The sequence below is a fragment of the Accipiter gentilis genome, chromosome 28 (genome assembly GCF_929443795.1).
Source record: "Accipiter gentilis chromosome 28, bAccGen1.1, whole genome shotgun sequence".
Lineage (NCBI taxonomy): Eukaryota > Metazoa > Chordata > Aves > Accipitriformes > Accipitridae > Astur > Astur gentilis.
Genome location: NC_064907.1, coordinates 4,245,324 through 4,267,636, shown reverse-complemented (window position 1 = coordinate 4,267,636; position 22,313 = coordinate 4,245,324). Strand labels below are relative to the sequence as shown.

General features: G+C 44.1%; 1 protein-coding gene across 2 annotated transcripts in view; it reads right to left on the bottom strand.

Moving 5' to 3' along the window:
• Nucleotides 1–21,548, bottom strand: part of SRD5A2 (steroid 5 alpha-reductase 2) — a 28,739-nt gene extending 7,191 nt beyond the window's left edge. For both annotated transcript variants that reach the window (XM_049830850.1, XM_049830849.1), the window contains exon 1: nucleotides 21,188–21,548. In XM_049830850.1, the coding sequence (XP_049686807.1) occupies nucleotides 21,188–21,471 (284 nt within the window). In that variant the 5' untranslated portion in view covers nucleotides 21,472–21,548. The remainder of the gene's footprint in view (nucleotides 1–21,187) is intronic.
• Nucleotides 21,549–22,313: the final 765 nt, after the last annotated feature.

Sequence of the window (22,313 nt, the reverse complement as noted above, 5' to 3'; positions counted from 1 at the left end):
ATGCCTGATGGGTTTTGAAAAAGCAACTGAGATAAAGCAGGGACATTTAATAGGTTTAAATATTCCATGGAGGAGTCTGCATCTCTGCTAGAATTATTTTGCAGTGTGAAAATCAAAGGGGGACTGAAGGCCACCTTTTTAGAATAACAGAACAAAAACTGGCCTTTTGGATTTAGACCAATGATAAATTTGACCTTTTTCTTTCAGTGCAGTATTGATGACTAATCCTTTATTCCTTTATTGGTTTTGCTGGCCAAAGGCACTGCATCTGACTAAACCATTGCCAACAGCTTCTTTTAAATGAGTGAATAATAAATTATTCATCTTCTTTTCCATCATTTATTTTCCAGAAGAACAGGTTTTGGAGAGAAAATAATTTGACGTTGCATCAAATTTCATCTTAAAGGTATTAGTCCAGTTCCCTGAAAACTCCAGAGACCCTCACCCAAACTGGGGAAACTATAGGTTTGCTCTTCTTGCCACAGAAGGTGGAAATCTTTTCACAAATGTTACCGTAATACGCTAAGGGTGGGGTCTCAGTTCTCCTCCAACAGCTTGTTGATTGGCGATGTTTATGCTGCTGTTGTGTCTTCTCCTCTCCAGGTGCCAGATGCAGTAGTTCAGATAGTAGCAGCTCATGTTTTCCAGTCTGGAAGCTCGAGGTGTTTCCAGTGCTCATGAGGTGTTTTACACCTGGAGCAACCGGGTCAAGAGCTCAGGGCTGGCAGCTGGGGATGGGGAGCGCCTGGCTCCCTCCCACCCACGCACTACATCACCCTGTGGGACACCAGCCCACTGCTGTATCTGCCCATCTAGCCCTCTGCCACCAGGCCCTCTCCTGGGCCTAACTGGGATGAACTAGAGGCCAGGAATCAGAGATACTGCAATAGCAGGCAGGGTTGATGAGGTGTCTTTCCCTTCGAAGGAGGTGCTGGCCATAACCCAGCTTGTCCTACCCATGCCGGGGCACTGTCTGAATGCCCTGGCCCATCCACTGTGATGCTGGCCAGCCTCCAGAAGAGAGTTCTGGACTTGTGACCAGAGCTGCTCTGAGTCCCTGCTGGGATTTTTTCAGCTCCCCTTGGAGGAGGATCCCCTGGTGAGGATGAACCAACGTGCTGAATGGTGCCTGAGTACCGTTTCCACCGGGTCTGGACTCCACACGCTCCAGTTCCTCACTTGTCCCACCCAGATGCACAAAAGGTGAGGAGGGCTGGTGGTCCAAGGGGGACCAGGCAGCCAGGCCCCCGTGAGGGCGATGCCTTCAGGGCCCTCGCAGCTCATGTGTACGCTGAGCTGACTCCCCAGCCAGCTGGGGATGTGCATTGGAAAACGCTCCACTGAGCGGTGGGTATGGCCGCAATCGTTCCAGGGGTCCTGCAGGAGGGCGAGCCGTGCCCCTCCTGCGGGGGAAAGACATCGAGAGCACATGTCACAGCCCCTTCTCTTGCTCCCCGAAACCCCCTTGCTGAGGTGCCATCTGCGCTTCTCACCACTTTATTGGTTCCTTCTCAACCAAAGGCCTCTCTAAGTCAGAGGGCACCCTCCCCAGCTCCTTCCCCCGCTGTCCCTGGCCTTGCCAGCTGTCCAGGGCTCCTGGAGAGGGAAGGCTGATGGCAACCATCCTGGTGGGCAAGGCCTGATTTCCTCTCCCTGTCCTGCCTCTGTCTGGTTGGTCCTTTCAGGAAGGGATGGGTACTGTGGCAGGCATTCAGCTCTGATTTCACCTTTGGTGCTCTGTTTTTAGTTTTGACCCTTTGACTCACCCAGTCCTTTTTGTTGTCACTGTTTGGGACTATTATTATTTCCTCCATCATTATTTGGCCTCTCTCTAGACTCTTTGCTGCAGCTCCCTTCTTAGGGAGATGCTTTTGCTTTTCTTTGTTCAGATATCTGTACCACAGGAGATAGATAAGCAAAACTATGTGATTTGTGTTACGCTAACTACAGACCAGTCAGACCTGAAAGGACTTCCTTGGTATGAAACAGTGGAGTTCTCTTTGATCTGTCTTGTGAACAGGCTGGAAAGATTGCTGTCCACACCTGGGGAGATTATACCAACCTCAAAACAGTTATATTTGCAGTGACAATTAACAGCATAGGAGTCTTCACCATGGATTGTCACAGGAATCACATTGCTGGGGAGCTGCTGGCACCCTTGGCATTCCTGACCACTCAGATGAAGGCTCAAGATGTTCACAGACATGATGGACTTCTACCTGGGTGTCCTGGTTTCAGCTGGGATAGAGTTAATTGTCTTCCCAGTAGCTGGTACAGTGCTGTGTTTTGGGTTAGGTATGAGAAGACTGTTGATAACACTGATGTTTTCAGTTGTTGCTAAGCAATGTTTAGTCTAAAGTCAAGGATTTTTCAGCTTCTCATCCCCAGCCAGCGAGAAGGCTGGAGGGGCACAAGAAGTTGGTACAGAGCACAGCCAGGGCACCTGACCCAAAGTGGCCAACAGGGTATTCCATACCATGGGATGTCACATTTAGTATAGAAACTGGGGGGTGTGGGGGCGAGGGGATTGCCGCTCGGGGACTAACAGGGCATTGATCAGCGGGTGGTGACTAATTGCATTGTGCCTCACTTGTATGTTCTAATCCTTTTATTATTACTGTTGTTCATTTTATTATTTATTATTTATAAATAAGTGTTATTATTTATATTATTATATATATCTTTATATATATTATATATATTATTTATTATAAGTGTTATCATAATCATTATTAGTTTCTTCTTTTCTGTTCTATTAAACTGTTCTTATCTCAACCAACAAGTTTTACTTCTTTTCCCAATTTTCTCCCCCATCCCACTGGGTGGGGGGAGAAATGAGTGAGCAGCTGTGTAGTGCTTAGTTGCTGACTGGGGTTAAACCACGACACTGGGACATCTGTGATGTCCTGCACAAAGCTTCTAATTATTATGGAGAATTATGGATGTCATATGATATATCCCAAAGACACCTGCTGCTGAAGAGTCTGTGCTAAAATCTGCACAAACTTTCTCTTTTTAAACCCAATACTGTAGGCTATTTGTGGACTGCAGTCTGAGGTAACTTTTAACTTTTACTATTTTTGAGTTGTGTTACACTGACTCCCATTGAATACTTATAGAAGATGACTGTCAAGTCTATTCTCCATGTATAGTCAACACCAGGGCACAATCCGGCACCTAATTTTCCTGTGCCTAATTCAAAATGTTTCTATTATCCCAGATTGGGTTGAAACAAATGTAACAGTTAATATGTCAGTTCCAAGCAGTAGGCCATCTTGCTATCAGTTGAAAGGGAAAGTAAAACAAAATATCCCAATATCCTTTCAAAAGTGAAATGAAGCATTTTAACACTCACTCATCACGCCATCTACAGATGACCTGGTGTCACAAAGAGGGGTAGAGCCTCCTCACCCCTCACATTCCTTTCCTCAGACATCTTACCCTGCGATGCTCTGCCCTTCCCCACTTACTCTTATGAACTCTGCACTAGCCCAAAAATGTCAAGAAGCCAGAAGTATTTAAACAAGGAGAGCAAGTAGGATATTAGTAGCCACTTGTACTCTGCAGGATGAACCATGTCCCTCTCGCTGAGAAGGTGTGCACAGTGAGACATGGTCTGGCACAGCCTCGGGAACAAAATCTCAGCTGCGACCCCAGGTCACACACACACCAGCAATGCTGGCAGGCAGGAATGCCAGACTGACTGTTAAGCCTCTGGTAATACCAATTGCAGGTACAGGACAGATGACAGATCTCTTGACTGCAGTATTGCAGTTCTATCTCAGCTCCTGATGTAAGGAAGGCTGTAAATTCAGGAGCTGGGCTTCTTTCTGGAGTTGATGTCTAGCTGCAGCTGCCTGTGGAGCCCACCAGTGCAGAGGGTTCACACTAGCTGTGCGTGCCCCTTGGTGACTGCCAGCTGCAGGGCACATCTTCCTCGCTGGGGTGGGGGCCGCTTTGTGCCTGGTTTCTGCATTGCTGGGAATGTATGGAACCATCAGATAACTGTAATCACTTGCTGGTCCAAGGCCCGGTTTGTAAACTCATCTTAAATCATTGTCTAGTGACTGTGATGGGAGCAAGAGAACTCCGTTTTTATTTTAATCACACAGATTTACAGATCTAGCTATGACTTTCTAAACCACAAGCAGAACATCCTACTTCCATGTTCCTCCAAAGATCTTTGGACAAACTTCTGATGACTATAATTTAAGGAACAAGAAGGATATACATATTACTGAAAAGCTTACAATTCAGCTGTATCAAACAATAGTAAACCTGTCATGTCAGGTTCATTTCCAAGTATTCTGTCTAAAAAAATGTGCTCTGTCTACAGTCCTTGGGGTGTTTGTGGCTCACTTTTGAAATTCATCCAACCTGAAGCCTGTTTGTAGGGACACTCTTTCTTTGTGGTCTCTTAGTAGCAGGTTCAGGGTTGGATGAAGACTTCTGGCAAGAGCAGACACTCATCTTTCCTGAGCAAAATATGCAGGCACACGTCTGATCAAGGGATGGGAGAAGGACTGAGGAAACCCTGAGACAGATGGCACCATGCTTGGGTTTGAGGAGTTCTTGAGAAGGGCAATGGTGAGCAGAAAGTCTGGGGAGCACTGATTTAAAGCAAAGATGGCAGAAATGCAGAAGCATTCAGTGCCAAAATAAGAAGAGGAATGGAAGAGACTGCCATACTGAACCATTGGGGCTGCTGAATTTGGACTGGAGATTAATAAGAACAGACATATTAGAGATAAAAAATAACATACAGTAATATAAAATAATTTATTTGGGAGACCTGAATAGCTGTGACCAAGAGTTTTCGTGATACTGAACAGAAGTAAGTTTGAATGCAATGAAAAGAAATTTCTGTTAAATGTAATACAGAAACAACATTGAAGTAAAGAGCTTGGTAGGACTGGGAGAAGAAGGGGGATAACCACTGGTTACAGACACAGGCAGGTCCTTTAATAAAGAGAAGAAAAAGTCTAAAGGTTTGGAATGTGTATTCATTTTCGTATTTCAGGGGATAAATTGTATTCCATTTAAGACAGGCAGACGGTAGCAGCTGCCCTCGGCAACTGACCACCATTTACTGCACTTTCTTTTGAATGATCTGATATCAGCTTCTGCCAAAACAGAATGCTGACTGTGAAGGACCTCTGCTCTAATCCAGTAAGATAACTTCAGGGTTTCGTAATGTCTCACGAGTCATCTAACATTACGCACAGACCGAACGAGTTAAAAATTATAAACTCCCTAGAACAGATAAGCAATAGCTTACCACCAGCATTTAAGAGCAAAGCTCCAAAGTGATACTCACTGTCCCAGGAAGGCTGACACCATGGATGACAGCACTTGCAGAAGCCAACTTCAAAGACTGACAGTCAAAGGGAATCAGCAACTGTGCTTGACTTCTGGCCACGCAGTTAAATACAAACTTCAGATTGAATCTTTGGTGCTGGGTCAGAAAAGCTCAGTTGCTTACAACTGCATTTGAATAAAGTGCGATTATAGGAAAAAATATACAGATATTTGCAAAAGCATGTGCATCTGATGTGAATGGCTAGAAATAAAATGCTCCTTCTATATTACTGTCAATCACTGATGAAAAAAAAAACCCATGGTACATTTGACCTTGGATAAATTTAAGGAATCTGAGCTACATAACGCTCAGTTCCAACACTATAAACACCTAGTCAGTCAGTCTGATCATCTAGTACTAGTCAGTAATGCCTCATTGATTGCTACAAATTTTAGGCATGATACACAATTAGCAAAGTAAGAAGGAAAAGTACAGTTTAGGGATGAAATTGAGTCCTCTTCACATTGCATAGAGGAATTACTAGATGTGCTATACTTAATAAAATACAAGTGGTTGAAAAAAGGAAAGCAAAGGGAAGGGACAGGACCTAAAAATGGGTATTTGGTTTTAGTTAGTAAAGAAGAACTGTGTAGGCTTGACTGCAAGGCAAAAATTTTTGCTTTTCTAAATTCACTACAACAGCAGGCAGGTTTCGAAAGTGTTTTGCAAGTTTGTTTATAAATTACTTCCTTACTCCTCTTGTTCTTCTTCCATTATTTCTGAACCTGTCACTGGAAAAATCTGGTATCTCCCAGTGACTACCGGCATCCAGTTAGAGCCAACAAAGGAGAGTTCTTCCTGGTAAAAAAGGCATTGGACTGTGAAAAGCATTGATCTTTTCTACTGGCTTTAGCAAATATAGGAACAAAACCCTATACTTCAATTATTATGCATTTCTAAAGGGAAATCAAGAACAAAATTGTTGAGTTTAGTGCATTAACAAGCTGCATCAGCAAGTCGCAATCGTTCAGCAAGTTACACTCAATATGCATTTATATTGGTATATTTGTTTCTCAAATGTTTCAATTTTGGTGTACAAACACCAAATAGGTTTTAAACACCCTTAATTACAAAATATTATTTTATTTATAGTTACAGTTAGCTAACCACTTATTTCTTCCTTTTTGTTTGTAATGTGGAAAGGAGATCTGAACGAGAGCTGAACTAAACACTGGGAAAAATTGATTGAATGCCCATAACCAAAGGCAACTAAAGCAATAGCCTAGAACCAGCAGTTAGTGTCTTTCTCGCCATCACCTGCCAAACTGGGCAAATTCATTGGAAAGATGGGGATTTGTTTTTTAAAATATTTTGCTCTTTTATAGCCAAGAAGGTAAAGTGAAGCTAACAGAGCAAAGGAGATATGTCCTCTGTACAGATCCCTGTTGAAATCAGTACCATCCCATACAGACCCACAGTTTGTCCTCAGACACTGTACAGTCAAGTATGGGAGTCCAGGATGTACAGCATGATAGACATTTTGTCTAAAAAGCCAAATACTAATACTTGTAACAGCCTCCTTGACTGGGAGTGCTATATATCTGCAACAGCAGGAGGCAGGACTCATTTCTATATTTAACTTAGGTAATCCTATTTTCTTAAAATAGGTTTGTTTTGTGAAGGAATTAACATAAATTGGATATATTATAGGATAGGGACAGTAGCAGCAGCAGGTGTCGCCCGTCGTGACCTTAGTAAGATTTTTTACACTGTCTCACCTGTTAATCTTATAAGTAACTTGGGGTTTCCTGGTTTAGAGGATGTTATTTTAAGTGGCTGCAAAAGTGATTGATAAATTATATCAAGGGATAATTCACAATTGTTCATTATCAAACTAGAAGGATATTTTGAGAGAGGCTCTGCAAAAGACTTTTCTGATACTAGTCAGGTGTTTTTTTCATGACTGATATGCCTCTGGGGAAATGTTTGTGGCTGGCACAAGTCTGGGAGATGCTGAGCACATCAAGAGTGAGGGCTAGAGTTTACAATAATCTTGAAATACTGATTTTGTAGTTTTAAAACAGTACATTTGATTCGGTAAAGACAATGGCATAATACTACACTTGGGTAAGACTGACCAAATGTAAAAGACAAGCTGGAGAACAGGCTGGATAGTAGAGGGAGTGCTGGCAGGTAGCAAACTGAGCATAAGCTAATGACGTCAGACTGTTGTGAAAAAGGCAGAGGTTAAAATGTAATGTGGGAATGGGAGTACTGTTGGAGACACCAGAAGTGATCTTTCCCCTTTGCATGGTGTTAATAGGAACTTAAATTATACTGTGCCCAGCTGAACTCTGGACTTCAAAGACAAGGACAAAGTGGAAGCAGCCCAGAGAAAAACAACTGTGGTCTAGGAAATGTGACATGTAAAAAGACTGAAGGACTCGGGGTTGTTTAAGCTAAGTGAAAACCAGTGAAAGACATTATAACAATGTACAACTGTATAAAAAGTTGCTGCAAAGAAGAAAGGAGCAGAACATTCTCCTTGTCTACTGGGAACAAAATAAGAAGTAACAGGCCTAAACAGCTGTATAGAAAATGCAGCTTAGACGTTAGGGAAGGACAGAGAAGCACTGGAACACACTAGCTGAAGGGTTGGAGGAATCTCCATCAATGGCAATTGCTAAGGACAGGCCAGACAAATGTCCATCAGGAATGAGAAGAAAATTTGAGGACTACATATGGCCAGGAACTGGCTGGGAATGGGAACTTGGAGCTATCTTGGTGAGGGAGAGGCTCTGACAAGAAGCCGGGGCACAGGAACAAGATCTGGAATTAGCTGAAAAAACCCCCTAGCATGAGCAAAACCTCTTGCTCAGGCTACAGACTGAACTCAATGTCAGGCCAGCTATCTCAGTTGAAACCGTAACTAAACTTGGTCCAGATTTATACTTGTATGAGGATTAGAGGACAGGACAAGGGTCAACATGACTAGGTGGATTGTGGTGACGACAAATGTGCAGATCTCACGGTGCTTCATGATTACCTGTACTACTTGATAGTACCTGAAGGGCAGCAGTACTTAAAGATTATGAGAATATTTGTTGTTTTATCTAAGCAATGGTGTGTCAAAAGCTTAGCCAGCCAAAGCATATTTTTCAGCAAGGTATCTCACTCTTTTCTTCTCCAGAAATAACCACTTGATATTTATGAAGACAGATCATTTTGTTCCTATTGCTAAACTGTGGGTGTCTGCCAAAAGCATGAAACGTGTGCCAGAGTAACTTAACCAGACACTACACTATGCACTTCAAAAAGCTCACTGCTCCACTGGAGCAGAGACTTCAAAGAGTTCACAGAGGCTGAGAGTGTGAGGAGAACAAAAGGACGCATCTACATGAAAAATGGTACAAAATCCAAGGATGCACAAATCTGTGCTCTTACAGCTGCACTTATCAGAGAAAGGGTAATTATTTTCCAGAACTGGTCCACGTGGGGCTGAGAAATGACCAAAGGAAGCCTGACATTTGGTAAGCTCTCCCTCTCCAAAGCTAAATCTTGGTCAGACCAACAGACACTAGACTCTAGAGTTACAAGACGCATTGCTAGTAGTCTTTAAAATACTCTTAACTGGCTTTTTCTACTCAAGTAATTCCTTCTTTTCCTCTTTTATGCCTGAACTCCTACTCTGTCTCTATTTTGCTCTACCACCCTTCCAGACTTCGTCCTTTCTTTGTCGTTCCTTCTTCAGATTCTCACATCCTTTATGGCTCTTTATGTGGGCTTTTTCCGATTAGGAGTTGTCCTTGTCACTGCCCTACCACTGCACTCTGCTTCTCTTTCATTGTAGTTCTTTCACCTTTGTCCCTCTCCCTTCGCAGTTACGACTACGTATCTTTAGCAACAGGGCTCCTCTTGGCCTTCCTAACAGGTCTTTGTTCCCTCTGCAGCAGGTTTTCTGGATCCTCTAGCTGGACAGGACTCAGCAAGGACACAGGATTAGTATGGTTTATATTGACCTGTACATGAAAATACATCACACTTCTTCTACTATTTAATTCCACATTCTGTTGGCTTTGCACTGCCTCCATAGTGTCATGTTTCAATAAACTACAAACTCTTTGCACAGTTGGGACATATAACAGCATTGATCCACACAGTTGCTACAATACAAGCTGGCTTTTTGTTCCAGAGCAATGTTGGGCACTTGTGGACGTCAGGGGAGGTGCAGACCTCGTGGGTTTCCTCTCTCCCAAATGCCCATGCAATTGGTTTGTGTGAGGCAGGAACAGGCGCGGTACTTGGTGGTAGAGGGTTTCCAGTGCCAGTCTCTAGCTGGGGTGCATGTCCACCCTTGGGGACCTGTAAGCACGTGTTCAGGATCAGAGGCAGCATGCTCACTAGTCCCACACACAGCGAGCAGGCTCCCAGCCTCTTTGCTGGTCAGCCCAAGTGGCCGTGTCTGGCAGAGGGGGTCACAGAGCAGGACCGATGATTTGGGGCTACAGGAGACTGAGATACACACCTAAGGACATGGGCGCATGAGGTGACAGCCAGCTACAGAAGTCTCACCCTCAACATGGGAGACTTGACACATCTGGGTTGTTTATTCTGCTACGTGAAGTAGTTTGAGATTATAAGCTATGTGTTGCTGTAAAAAAAAAAAAAAAAAGTCTGCGAGAAAACTGAGGTTGTAAACTAAAGCAGTTTCTCTCTAGCTCTGTTTTATAGATGCTTGTGTCAAAAAGTCTTAAGTCCTGCCTCTGCTGAGAGTGCTTCTTTCACCATGCAGCAAGGTAATGGTAGAAGGATTCTTGACCATTTTACCACAGTCCACAGAGTTCAGAAATGCATCACTGGGTCATCTTCTTCCTTATTTGTTACTGTGCAAAGAAATGCTCTAAGAAACTGAAAGATTGAGCAATAAACCTCTGCAGCAATTTAGGCCTGTTGTGTGTTGGGAAAGTCTTCTTCACAACTGAAATGGCCAGAAACACTGCATACATTTTTTTCCAAAGCAGTAAAAAATGTTAAAGCTGAAAATTATAATTTCTAAATCCTTAGGCTCACATTTCAAAGAACATTGGTTGAAATGTCTTACATTTGGAAAGGTAGTAATCCAAATTTCTTCTGAACCTGTATGAACTCATGGCATCCGTGGTAGTACATAGACACAGAGAGGAACAAAATTTGAATTGGCCAGGTCAGGTCCTGAGTTTGTGCTCACATTAAAATGATCAGAGGGCTAAATGTCCTCTTTTTTTCTAAGGAAAACTACTACCATTGGCTGACTCTGAGTCACAGTCATCTTTGCTCCCTCCCAAAATGTGTCAAAAGATTTCCTAGCACTGAAAGTTGCTACGTGAGACACTCAACACATAGAAAGTGTCAGTATTAAAGTGTCTCTTGATGTCTGGATACTAGCCTCTCACATCATCTCCTTTTCCCTTTCATTTTTCTCACTCTTGCCCCACCTTCTGCGTAGCTGTTTTTAACAGTTCTCCTACTTGTCCCTTCCTGTGCTACTCTCTTTCACCTGACCTTTTTATCTCTCCCCACCTTCTAGCCCTGACTGTAAGCCTCACAGTGCTTTTTACTTCTCTGCATTCAAGACAACTTATATTTTCCTAATCCATGCTGCCAGAACTCCAGCTAGGAGGCCACTTCTTCCCTGTTGAGTACCCTACCAACCAGAAATGCATGAAGAGTTCTGCTCTGCCCCTACAGTGCCGGCCTCGACAATACTTGGCTGGATTGCAGACTCACACACTGTGGTCCTGCTTACAGCCTCAGATGAACTAGAGGAACCGCTCTGCATGAGCAGACTCCAAAGTTGTTAGCTGACAAACTTTATGTTTGAACAGATACAAATGCATTTCTCAGAAAAATCTCTGCCAAATTTAAATTGCTTTTCCTGGGAACAGCCAGAGACACATCTCTACACTTCGGCAACCTTAACCCAGGCCAAGTTTGAAAACATGAACACTTCAATGATTCCTTTTTTAAAAAAGGATTCTAAACAGAAGCAAAACCCCACAAATGTAAATACAACTATTTTTTTCCTCTCCTTCACTGTTCTCAGGGGCCGCAAAAGTTTCAGAGATGCACATGCATTGTCCTGCCCCAGATGTGCGACAGGAGTCACTGGAAGGTTTACTTAGGACTACACTGTCCAGAGGTATTTTCATGTGCATCTCTAGCATGAGACCACGCTCATGTGACTAGACCGCTTTGGGTAGCCCAGCTAGCTTATTCAGAGCTCTCTTTAGACTTCCTGCCCCACGCCAAATGATGCCATGAAGGCTTAGCTCAAGGGGATTTGGCTTTCTAGGAAAGCCACCCAGCCAATATTTACCAGTACATCAAAGCGCTACAGGTCATCACTCTGCCCCAGGATCTGCTCCAGCATAGTCCTGCCTGGGAACTCAACTGTTTCTTAACATCTTTGATAGGCAAACCCTCTTTCTCTAGTAGACAACACATCTCTTTGCAGACAACCTTGATACAGTGACATTTTCCAAAGACATTTCTGTGAGGCAGTCTTCCAGCATGGGAAGTGTTGGATTAAGTTGGTTAACTCTAGCACAGTTGTAAGCAAAACAGTATCTTATATATGGCAAAAGTTGACCGTGGGTGTTGCTACTCTATTATGTGTTTATAAAGAGTAATTAGGAAGGAGGAGCTCAAAACCAACTTCCTTCAAACATGACCTTTTTTCATTGTTATTGCAGGTCACATTTTGATGCACCTTTCTAGGAATGGTGAAACTTTCTGCCCATCCTTAGGTATTAATATGGCAGCAATTGATGTTTCAAAAGTTCACAGCTAGATAGAATTTAGTTGGGTCTTAAAATTAATTGGGTCTATAGAAAAATATACACATTTTTCTTCTTATCAGTTGACTTTTCCCATCTTCCTGCACTGAATATTTTAACCCAGTTTTAGTATTAAATTTTTTAAATGAAATTACTTAATTGCTATTGTTGCATCTACAAGATGTTCTAAAAATAATTACAATGTCAGCTGAGTGTTCAGCAAAGATTAAAACAGCTCTTCTGTTCAAATGGTGTAGATGTACATGAATTTAATTATTTGATCAAACTCACTAAGGATCACCCTACTGATCAATTAACTTGCCACATCTAAATCAACATCTAGAGGGAGAGAAGGACACTTCAATGTGTGTAACTTAAGAATAGTCTGTTGACTTATAGTTTGAAAGTATTTATCATAATTCTTCCTGACCAAAATTACTTTAATTTTGAAGGACATACCAAGAATATAACTTACACTGAGGGAAACAGGTGCAGTGTCTGGGATGGACATTTATTTATAATCATACTACTAGGAGGTTATTTCATAAATTTTTATTCTTAACTGAGCTCCCCAAAACTGGGAAATGACCTAATTGTATAAGCTTTTGAGTACACAGAGGGGCTTGTGAAAATTTGTCCTTTTGTCAAACTATATTTATTGGCTTAGTAAAAAAAGTGCTACCTCCTCCCACAATGGCTGCTTCTCTTATGATAGGAAGTCAAACAAATAGACTTGTGGACCTTGAAAGAGCAAGGTCCATAACAAATTTCCCACTGTGCATATGGAATGAACCCTAACACTTTCCCCCTGCTTTTTATATCCTACTTAAAAAAGCAACCCCAATAAGGGAATACTACAGACATCCCATGATTAAAACAAGTGATTTCCTTGTTTGGTAAAAGCATTATTATTTTTAAGTAAAAACATTTACTGAAGCTCCTGTATATAATTTAATCTTTTTTCTCTCTGTCTTAGTATAGCCCTTTATAACTCTGCTTTTCCAATATCAACAGCAGGAATCTGGTAATGCAAATCCAGATCTCTACATCCTCATCAATCTTACCAAAGCTCAGTGGAGTTTGGTGCTCAGAATGTATCTTCCAACAATGCTTTAAACTCCCAGGATGTCAAGTGTTGTAACTTCCTCACTGGGCCCAAACCTCATATAGGTGAGGTCAGAGGGGCCTCCTTGTGCCTTGGTGACAGCCTCCTGGCTGGGACTTCAGGTCTCTGCCCAGGGACTGCAATTTGAACAGCTCTCTGCAGAGCAGCTGGGACTGAGCACCCACCAAGCCCTTCTGTATTTATCAGTGACAGGCAAATAGAAGTGACAGAGAAGTTTTGGAGCAAACGTGAATACTCCTTTACCTATGGCCCTGCTCCAGGTAGCAGAGATGGAACAAAGAAAAAACTTTGGTGACATGCTCTGCGTGTACTGTGCCGTGTGTACTTTACTTCTGGAGGACAGAATAGACATTCCATGTATGGAGCTCAGGCCAGTGGACTGACTGCAAGACAACAAATGTCGTCTGGAATCATAAATTGTAATACTGTGCTGCACACAAGCATACAAAACCTTCTTGAACAACCAGAGTAGGGAATTATGGCCTTAAGTGGCACAGTAGGAGCAGTCGGTATGATGGGGAATGGAGAGCAGGAGCATGGCACACAATAATGCTTATCTGGGAAGAAAACCTGGAGTATAAATACAAAACCAAAAAGGATTGTAAAGCTGCCTGGTAATGAAGAAATAGCACAAATGAATTAACATCAGATAGAAATATACTGTTAATAGGCATGTTGTCTTGAAAAGAAGCGAAGAAAGATAAAAGTCTTAAGTTATCTTGGCAGAAATTCTTCCAATCCAAGAGATAAAAGGGAAAATTATGTGGGTATAGTTTGGGCTGGACAAAAACTATAGGTTTCTGCAATGTCAGCCCACTTTCCAATGGGAAAGGAATGTAGTGCTAATAGCTAGGAAGGCAATCAGCTAGTGTTCTATTTTGAGAGCATAATTAGGAAGGTATTTAATAATGCTAGAGGAGACTGCAAAAAAGCAAACTCCATACCAGCACTGGGAACATGAACATTTTACACTTCTGTGGCAAAGCATACAAAGAGATATTTTTGTTGACTATTCATACGTTAATTTGAGGAACCTGGGTAAAAATAGCAAAGAATCTAGTATTTTCAGTGAAGAGAAAAAATTAGATATTAGCATTTACTGAAACGCACTGGGATGAATCACAAAGTTAAACTCAGTGACTGGGGAGCAAGGAATGCACGAAAAAGGCAGAGCAAACAGCCAGCCTCTGTTGGGGATATCGCTACCAGACCTAGAGTTACTGCTAAGTCCAAAAGGGAGGAGAGAAGACACAAATGTATTACTGTGTAGCTGGTGAAGGCCAAAAGGAATCTGGTTAGGGTCTACTGCAAAGCGTTGAGGTGAAGCAAAACAGAGAATAGCATTTGTTACTTGTCAAATACCTGCATGTTGTGTATTGGGAGATTAATGATAGAGGTTTCATGAGGCCAGTATAAAAATGTCTTTAGTTATTGACACTTAATGATGGTAACTCTCTAGGACAAAAGGATAAAAGAACTATTTCTATGGGGGAGAAAAAATAATCTCTGGATTGAATCTGGTGATTATAATGTCTGATTATATTTGCTATTAGCAAGGAGACTACCACTTAGACATATATAGCTACACTTAAAACTTAATCTAATCTCTCTGTTTATCCCCTTCTTGTCTTGAAAAACTAAAACTCCTCATGAACTAATACAGAACACCTCTAAAAATTATGAACAAATAAATGACTCGCACATCTGGGGCCCACACCCATCTGTATTTCTCTGGAGGTTTGAGCTGCTTTTCTTACAGATCACAAGTAGGCACACCTACATAAAAAAATGACCAGCATATCCAGGTAAATGTTGCACCTGCCTGACCAAGCAGGCAGTACAGGTAGACTTAAAAAGGGACTACATTCTGCAGAGCTGGGGGAGAGGAAGTCTTTTTCTTTCTCCCCCCAACTTAGTTTTGGAGAGTGGGAAACTGGACAAAAGAGGTGTAAAAAACTTATGCAGGGATATTGTTTTCAAATGCTGCTGGTTTCCCATTCTTCTGCCATGAAGCCTGCTTTCCCTGATCTTTTTAGAAAGATGTCAATTCGTAGAAAACCATGTACAGGTACACAAAAAGTCACCTACAACCAAAGGGGTTTGGGGATCCAGCTGTGTCTGAAAGAGCAGCCTACTTAATGTCTGTCAGATTCCCCCGAGTGCACTTCAGAAACTAAAACACCAATTTTTTTTTTATATATATACTAACACAGTAAAAGATTATGGTTTTGATTGGAAACAAAGTTGCAAGAGAAGAAAATAAATAACTAAATGTAATTCTAGGTGGTATTTGAAACTGAAATGCCTCTTTAAATTGCTGGTGCCTCAGCTATTATGGGCAGCAGAGTGTGGAGCAAATGCAGCATCCTGCCTCTTACACGAGTATCTTCAGCATTAGCTTTGTAGGTCAGTGAGACAAGGCCTCAGACAGGGGGACCCTCTGCCACTGTGCATGGTGGCATTTCCTCTGCTCCCTCACTACTCCTTCTCACTTCTGAGAGAAATGCAGCATTAAGGTTCACGTGGAATTTGATTGCAATGGCTTCCTCTCATGACCTTATATTTGTTTCCCACCTTGGGTTTTCGAAGCTGGACTACAAAAGGGAAATGCAGCAAACAGGCTTCTCCCTGTCACCTGAGGGCTTCAGCTGGCATTCTCACTGTATTCCTTAACCGGCACAGCCCCTCTAAAGGCTGTGCTAAACACAGCCCACAGGAAAGGCTGTATTACAAACTACGTTTCAAAGCAAAATACTTCATAAGTCATTTATCACAAGAAGTATTCCTGCACATACATCTCATGCCACTTGTCATTTTCAGCTCATAGCCAGCTTTTCACAGAGATTGCACATACAGATGGCAGACTCGGCATTCAGTGGTTTTCTCACTTTCTTCCTCCTTTTCTCTGTCTACCCACCCTATCAGTGTTGGAGGCCCCACCATCACAGGCCCTACCTTATGAAAATGAAGAAGCCATGAGCTTACCTAAACCAGATGTGACAAATTCATATTTTTATAGGATGTTTGCCTTAGCACCATAGAGCATTTGGATTTGATTAAATTCACACCATGCTCCAGTAATAACGTGCACACTGAGACATGAAGAGCTGGCTAAGGAGAGCAAAGAGGCAGAGGGTGGGATTGGGGATTCCTCCCTTTCCTCCCCGAAGCAGCAGCAGCAGCAGCAGCAGCAGCAATCCGCCTTCAGCCCTTCATGAAAGCCTCAAGCAATGCACCATCTTGTGCCTGCCACAAAGAGAGAGGCTGCTGCCTAGTGGTGGCAGAGAAAGATGGAGAGCATACTGCTGTCACAGTTCACCACAGGCTGCTGAACTGCTGCTCCTGGGCTTCTGGCTCCATCCACCTCCCTCTTGCATCCTCTCGGGCAGCAAATCCTTGTATTGGCCTGCACTAGGGGAGGGTTGGCTCTTTGGCCAGCAGTTGGTACCCAGATGACCATCTCCTTTCTCTTTCAGTAGCGGGCTGGATGGGAGCACACCACCTGCCAGACCTGGCTCACAGGGCTCCACTGGGCAAACAGAGAGGTTCTACAAAGTCCTTGTCAATGAGGAGCCATCAGCATTAACCCAGGGAGTTTCTAGAAAAGGATTAGAATGATCCTTACAACACTGCAGCACATTCCTCAACAGCCTGACAATAAATACAAAATTACCACTGATAAAGCTGGCATATGGCACAAATTCTACACAACTGGTGAATATCAATGTGGGCAGGAAGCATTACTGAGCACTAAGCCCATGCAGAAAAGTTACTTTAAAACCAAATATAGCCATACAAACACAAACCATTCCTAAGGAGTGGTAGATTGTAACCTTGGTTACAATTGTGGTTACACCAGCTCCAGGGTGCTCAAAGTAGCCTGGAAACACAGGGCTTCCTAGTGTGATTCCAAAACAAAAAGCACTCTTCCAATCTGTAAGCATGGAATCAGCATATTACAACAGGAAGGCGATGTTATCTCTAGATATGCTACAACTCTGGTATTGTATTCTACACCCAACACTCATGTCTTCATTTTAAAATGGATATAGGAAAAGAGGAGAGGAAAAAAGCCACAGAAATTATCTGAGGACTGAGGGGAAAAAAGTGTCTTGCATTGAGGGCCTTCAGCTGTGGTTCAGTGACATTATAAATCTGGTTTAGGATACCTCAGATCAAATAAAAAATGTTGCAGCTACTTGACACCATGTCCAAAAGCAGGACAAATTAATTTTGCTGGTTTAAACCTGTTCCTAAATTTATAAAAAGGTAATTTTATCCTAACCAACTTCACGCTGCATGAATTATCATGTGTCTGCACCACTCTAACGCTATGTCACATCAGGCAATGTCTGTTCCCCTCTAGCTGGCATAAATCCACCATAAAAACATAAATTCAGCATAAACACCGTATCATGTGCAGTAGCTAATTCATCAGAAATATGATCATGTGCTCCTATATTCTCTGGATCACACTAGTGCAGATGGAGGACCTGACAGCTCTGTAACAAGCAAATCGAAAGTTGATATGATTACTGTATAAGTGACATTGTGGTAAGAAAATACTAAAGGATACCAAGGAGGGCTTTAAATTAGGACAGAGTGAGAAACAGCAAGCACCACTGGGAGAAAATCAAGGCTAGTCAAATTCAAGCAAGACATTTTAAACACATTGTTTAAGTGATAGTTAAAAGAGTTCAGAATACTACACTACCAAAGAAAACAGTGGATTCTCCATAGAAAATGATGGATTCTTCATCTTCAGGTGTCTTCAGATCAAGACTTGAAGTTACTCTGAAATACATGCTTCAGTCAAACACAAGCTACTGGGGCAGCACAGCTGGTCATAACATATAGGAAGGCAGAATAGCTAGCATAGCAGTCCTTTAAAAATCTATGTTTCTCCATTATGGACTATATTGTCCTTCTGAGCATACCTCTAACCAAAAGTTCCCTTCCGCATGCATGTTTGGTATAATAGATGAGACAAAATTAGGAATGAAAAAAGCTGCCCTGTGGAGAGAAAGAAGTCACTAAATTATGCAACAATATATGAAGAAACTTTTCTCTGTTTCATAGAAACATAAAGGAACACTTAAATACAGGTGTCAGATGATCAGTGTACATGTAGGAGTAGATTAACAAAATACATTTTTAATTAAAAGTAGAACAGCTTTATTAAAAATTTTAAAGTCAGAAAAACTGCTACATCCATTAAGTAAACATAATTTTATTATTGATCAATTGTGTGTTTTACACATTATACTTGCAGTCAAGTTTAATCACGAAAGTATTTAAAACTTGTTAGATTATTTCTAGTAAAGATAACAAACTGAAAAAAATATCAAGATAAAGTTTGGCTGTTATAGCAAAGTACTGAACTTCTTTTCAAATACTATATGCCAGTGAAATGCCCTAACCCAGTGTGACACCAGTTCCCCCCTGCTTCAAACCCCTGGTAATATGGTTAGCATAACCAATGCCATTTTATAAGGCAAACAGCCATAATACGTAAGCGCGCTGATCACATATCACTCCTTTCTTCTTTCTACCCCTTTTTCACCATTGCGATAAGACAGTTTGCCCACCAGCGCTGCCACCAGGATGTGGTGGCACCTGTTATGGAGCAGGGAAGCATAACAGCCCATGAGATACTGCCTATAAAATCCAGCAGCTGCAAGTGGGCTTAGATGGGAACCGCTGCTGGACAGCAAACCTCGTGATGCCCCAGTGGTCAGGGACGCCACCATCGCCATCATCTTCTTCCTCTGAGGACTGAGTAACTCATGTTCTTCTAGCTAAAGTCTGAGTCCAGATTACAATTACTGTATCACGCACTGATTATTAAGAACTTGACCTGATCTGCAGAGGGTCTAGGTAGCTAAAAAGTCTAGGTAAATAAAAAATCTAGATAATAAGGAAGCTATGCAACTTATTAGAAATTCTGTTTAACTGTAAGCTACACTAATTGCTAAAAATTCTGCGTAACAATAAGCTACGCTAACTGCTGGAAATTGTAAATAACAATAAGCTATGCTGATTGTTAAAATTTTTATGTAATAATAAAGCTCCGATTATAACCATAACCCTGTGGCTATTGGTCATTCTACCAAGGATACCTCAAAGAACCTGCCTGTCCCAATAGCTTCAGGTGACACCAAGAAAAACTCCTAATTTTTTATTTTTGTCGCTCTTTCACATAAAAATAGAGCACTAATATTTAATACAAAACATTTCAAATATTAATTGATTCAATAGAATCTCAGAATAGCTTGCATGAGAAGAGACTGCACACTGTAAGAATAATACTGGAGCAAGATGCAGTATTAGAAACAAAATTGTTTGTTATACAGACTTGGTTAAAATGAGGGCTTTTATTTTTACAAGGAAAAAAGTATACTCTGCCCACAGATAAGAAGACCCCCAAACTATTTGGGAAAGGAAATGTATGAAAACACAGTGCTTCTACCTAAGTCTAGCAGTAATGTTGAAAAAGAAGCCAAATATATATATATAAAACAAATATATCACTAACATAGTGGTTTAGCACATTAAATCATTCTCCATTTTAAATTTATCTACAACAGCCTAGAGTTTCTATCCCTAAACTGTCTGTAGAGATACTGCGGCTGGATTTTCAACATATTGATTTTGGTTGAGTTGCAAATAATAACTTCTGATCAATTATTACATGAATGTCTTCTATTTCTAGGAAGCAAAATAAAAAACAGGAATAGGAATTGGGGTAAAGGCAAACCAAGTCAGAAAAAGTTTTGCCTCAGAAGCTACATAGCTCTTTACCACGTAATGGCATGACGTTGTCACATGCACGTGCCATTTGTGAAAAGCCAGTTTTTCCCATGAACAGAGAACCAAAAGGCAAATTCCTCATGAAAGAACTCCATAGAAAATGGAAGTGGAGCAGAAGATAAAACACACTCAGCTGACTATGTCAGAAGGTATATTCTGGTGATACATTCCAGAAGCAAGTCTGACTGCAGAACCAGGGGACAACTGTAGAGCTATGTCACTCGAAAGGTATCGCCAACAGTGGGTCAAAAGTCTACTTTTTCTTTGAACTCCTGATTAGTAAATACAGAATTAATTAGAGTTACACTGTTCATTGACATCTGATATGACAAAGTTTCTAAAAAAAAAAAAAAAAAAAAAAGAAGAGGGAAAGGGAGAGGATAAATTGGTACTTTGGTAGTAAAGTGGGAATGACGAATTGAGCGTAAAGAACAAACTTTTTGTTCTTGAGAGCCTGCAGTGACTTTGGTTTTTCCTGTGCTAACTGCACAGCAGTGCGGCTCGTTCAGTCCTTGCTCTCTCACTGCTGTAGTGGTTTTGCATTCGGGCCATCCTCACGCGTGTTCCCACGGCTTGCTTTGGCGGCCAGCGCTGCTCCCGGCGCTGCAAGTGCTGCGCTTCTCCTGCCCGCCTTAAGCGCTTCGCATGTCCCTTTACACAATATTTGGATTAGTTTCATCCAAAACTTTGCTCCATCTTAGCGAAACCTCGTCCTCTTCTTTTTTTTTTTTTTTTTTTTTTTTAAGCTAGAAATCCAAAGCATACGCCCTCTCCCCTGCTTCTAGTACCACCTGCTCCTTCCCCCGGCGGCCAGGACGGGGCGGGGGGGAGACGCCGACCCGACCGGCCCCCACGTTTCGAGCAAAGCCCGCGGCCGCGGAGCAGCCGCTCCCGCGGAGCAGCCGCGGCCGCGCCCTCCCGCCGGCTGTCATTAGAAGGACCGCGTCCGAGACGGAAGGGAGCGATGCTGCGAGCAAGACCTGCCCCAGCCCCACCGCCCAGCCGGCCCCGGCTGCGCCCGTTCCCGCAGCTTCCCCCGCTGCCCGAGGAGAGGCCGCAGCTCTCCGCGGCCGCCGCTCGCCCCCAGAGCGCCGCGGGCCGGCGGCGGGGCGGGGGAGCCCTGCCCGGCGGCCCTACCTGTAGAAGTAGTGCCAGCAGAAGAGGCAGCAGAGGAGGCGGCAGCCGAGGGGCTCGAGGCGGGGCGGGCTGCGCAGCGCCAGCAGCAGCGCGGGCACCAGGAAGGAGGGCAGCTCCTGCAGGAACCAGGCGCAGCGCGCCGGCAGCCGGCCCCGCGGCCGGCACAGCCGCTCCTCGTGCTTCCCGTAGCGGGACGGCACCCGGAGGTACAGCGAGAGCTGCAGCAGCGCCAGGGCACCCAGCAGCGAGCTGAGGGCCAGCACCAGGCTGGGGAAGCACTGCATGCTCGGGGGCGGGCGGGGGGGGGGGGGGGGGGCGCCGGGCAGCGCGGGGCACCGAGGCGAACAGCCCTCGGCCAAGCGCCGGCGCCGGCCTTTTTAGAGCCGCGGCGGACACCCCGCCCCGCCGCGCTGCCTCCCATCGCCCGGGCTCGTCAGAGGGCGCAGCCCCTCTCGCCGGCGCGGGCGAGGCGCCCCAGCCCGTCCCGGGGGGAGCTGCCCCCCGCGGGGGCCCGCGCCGGCCCCTCCCTCAGCCGGCCCGGTTCGGCCCCGCGGCCCGGTGGCGGCCCCTCCGCCGGGCGCGGCCCGGGGGCGGCGGCGGTTGGCGGGCGGCGGTTGGCGGCCGTTGGCGGCCAGCGCGAGGGCGGCGGCTGAGGGGCGCGGGGCGCGAGGGGGCGGCGCGGCGGGGCGGCTGAGGGGCGAAGGCGCAGGCCGGAGGTGTGGGTGCGGGACTCCCAGCAGGAGGCAGTTGCTCCCGCCAGGAGAGGAGCGGCGGCGCGTCCGTCCCTGTCTGCCTCGGGGAGGTGTTGCAAGGCTTGGCTCATCGGGGCCTGGCGGCCCCACCCCGGGTCGCTGGGCGACTTTCGGGTCACCGGGCACGAGGCTCTGCAGGCCGTGAAGCGGTAACTCAGCCTGCAGTGCTTCTGTCACCGCAGATGCCACGCCGCGGCTCGCCCGGTGATCGGTGATGTACTGGCCGAGCAGCCTTCGGGTAGCAGGGAGCGCCGCTCCCTTCGCATGCCGGTGGAGAGTAAAGGCAGAGGGGTGCTGGAGGCCAGATGAAGGTTAGCAAATGCAGATGCCCGCGGCGGCACTAGGGAAACCCAGTCCAAAACCTACTCGTCTGA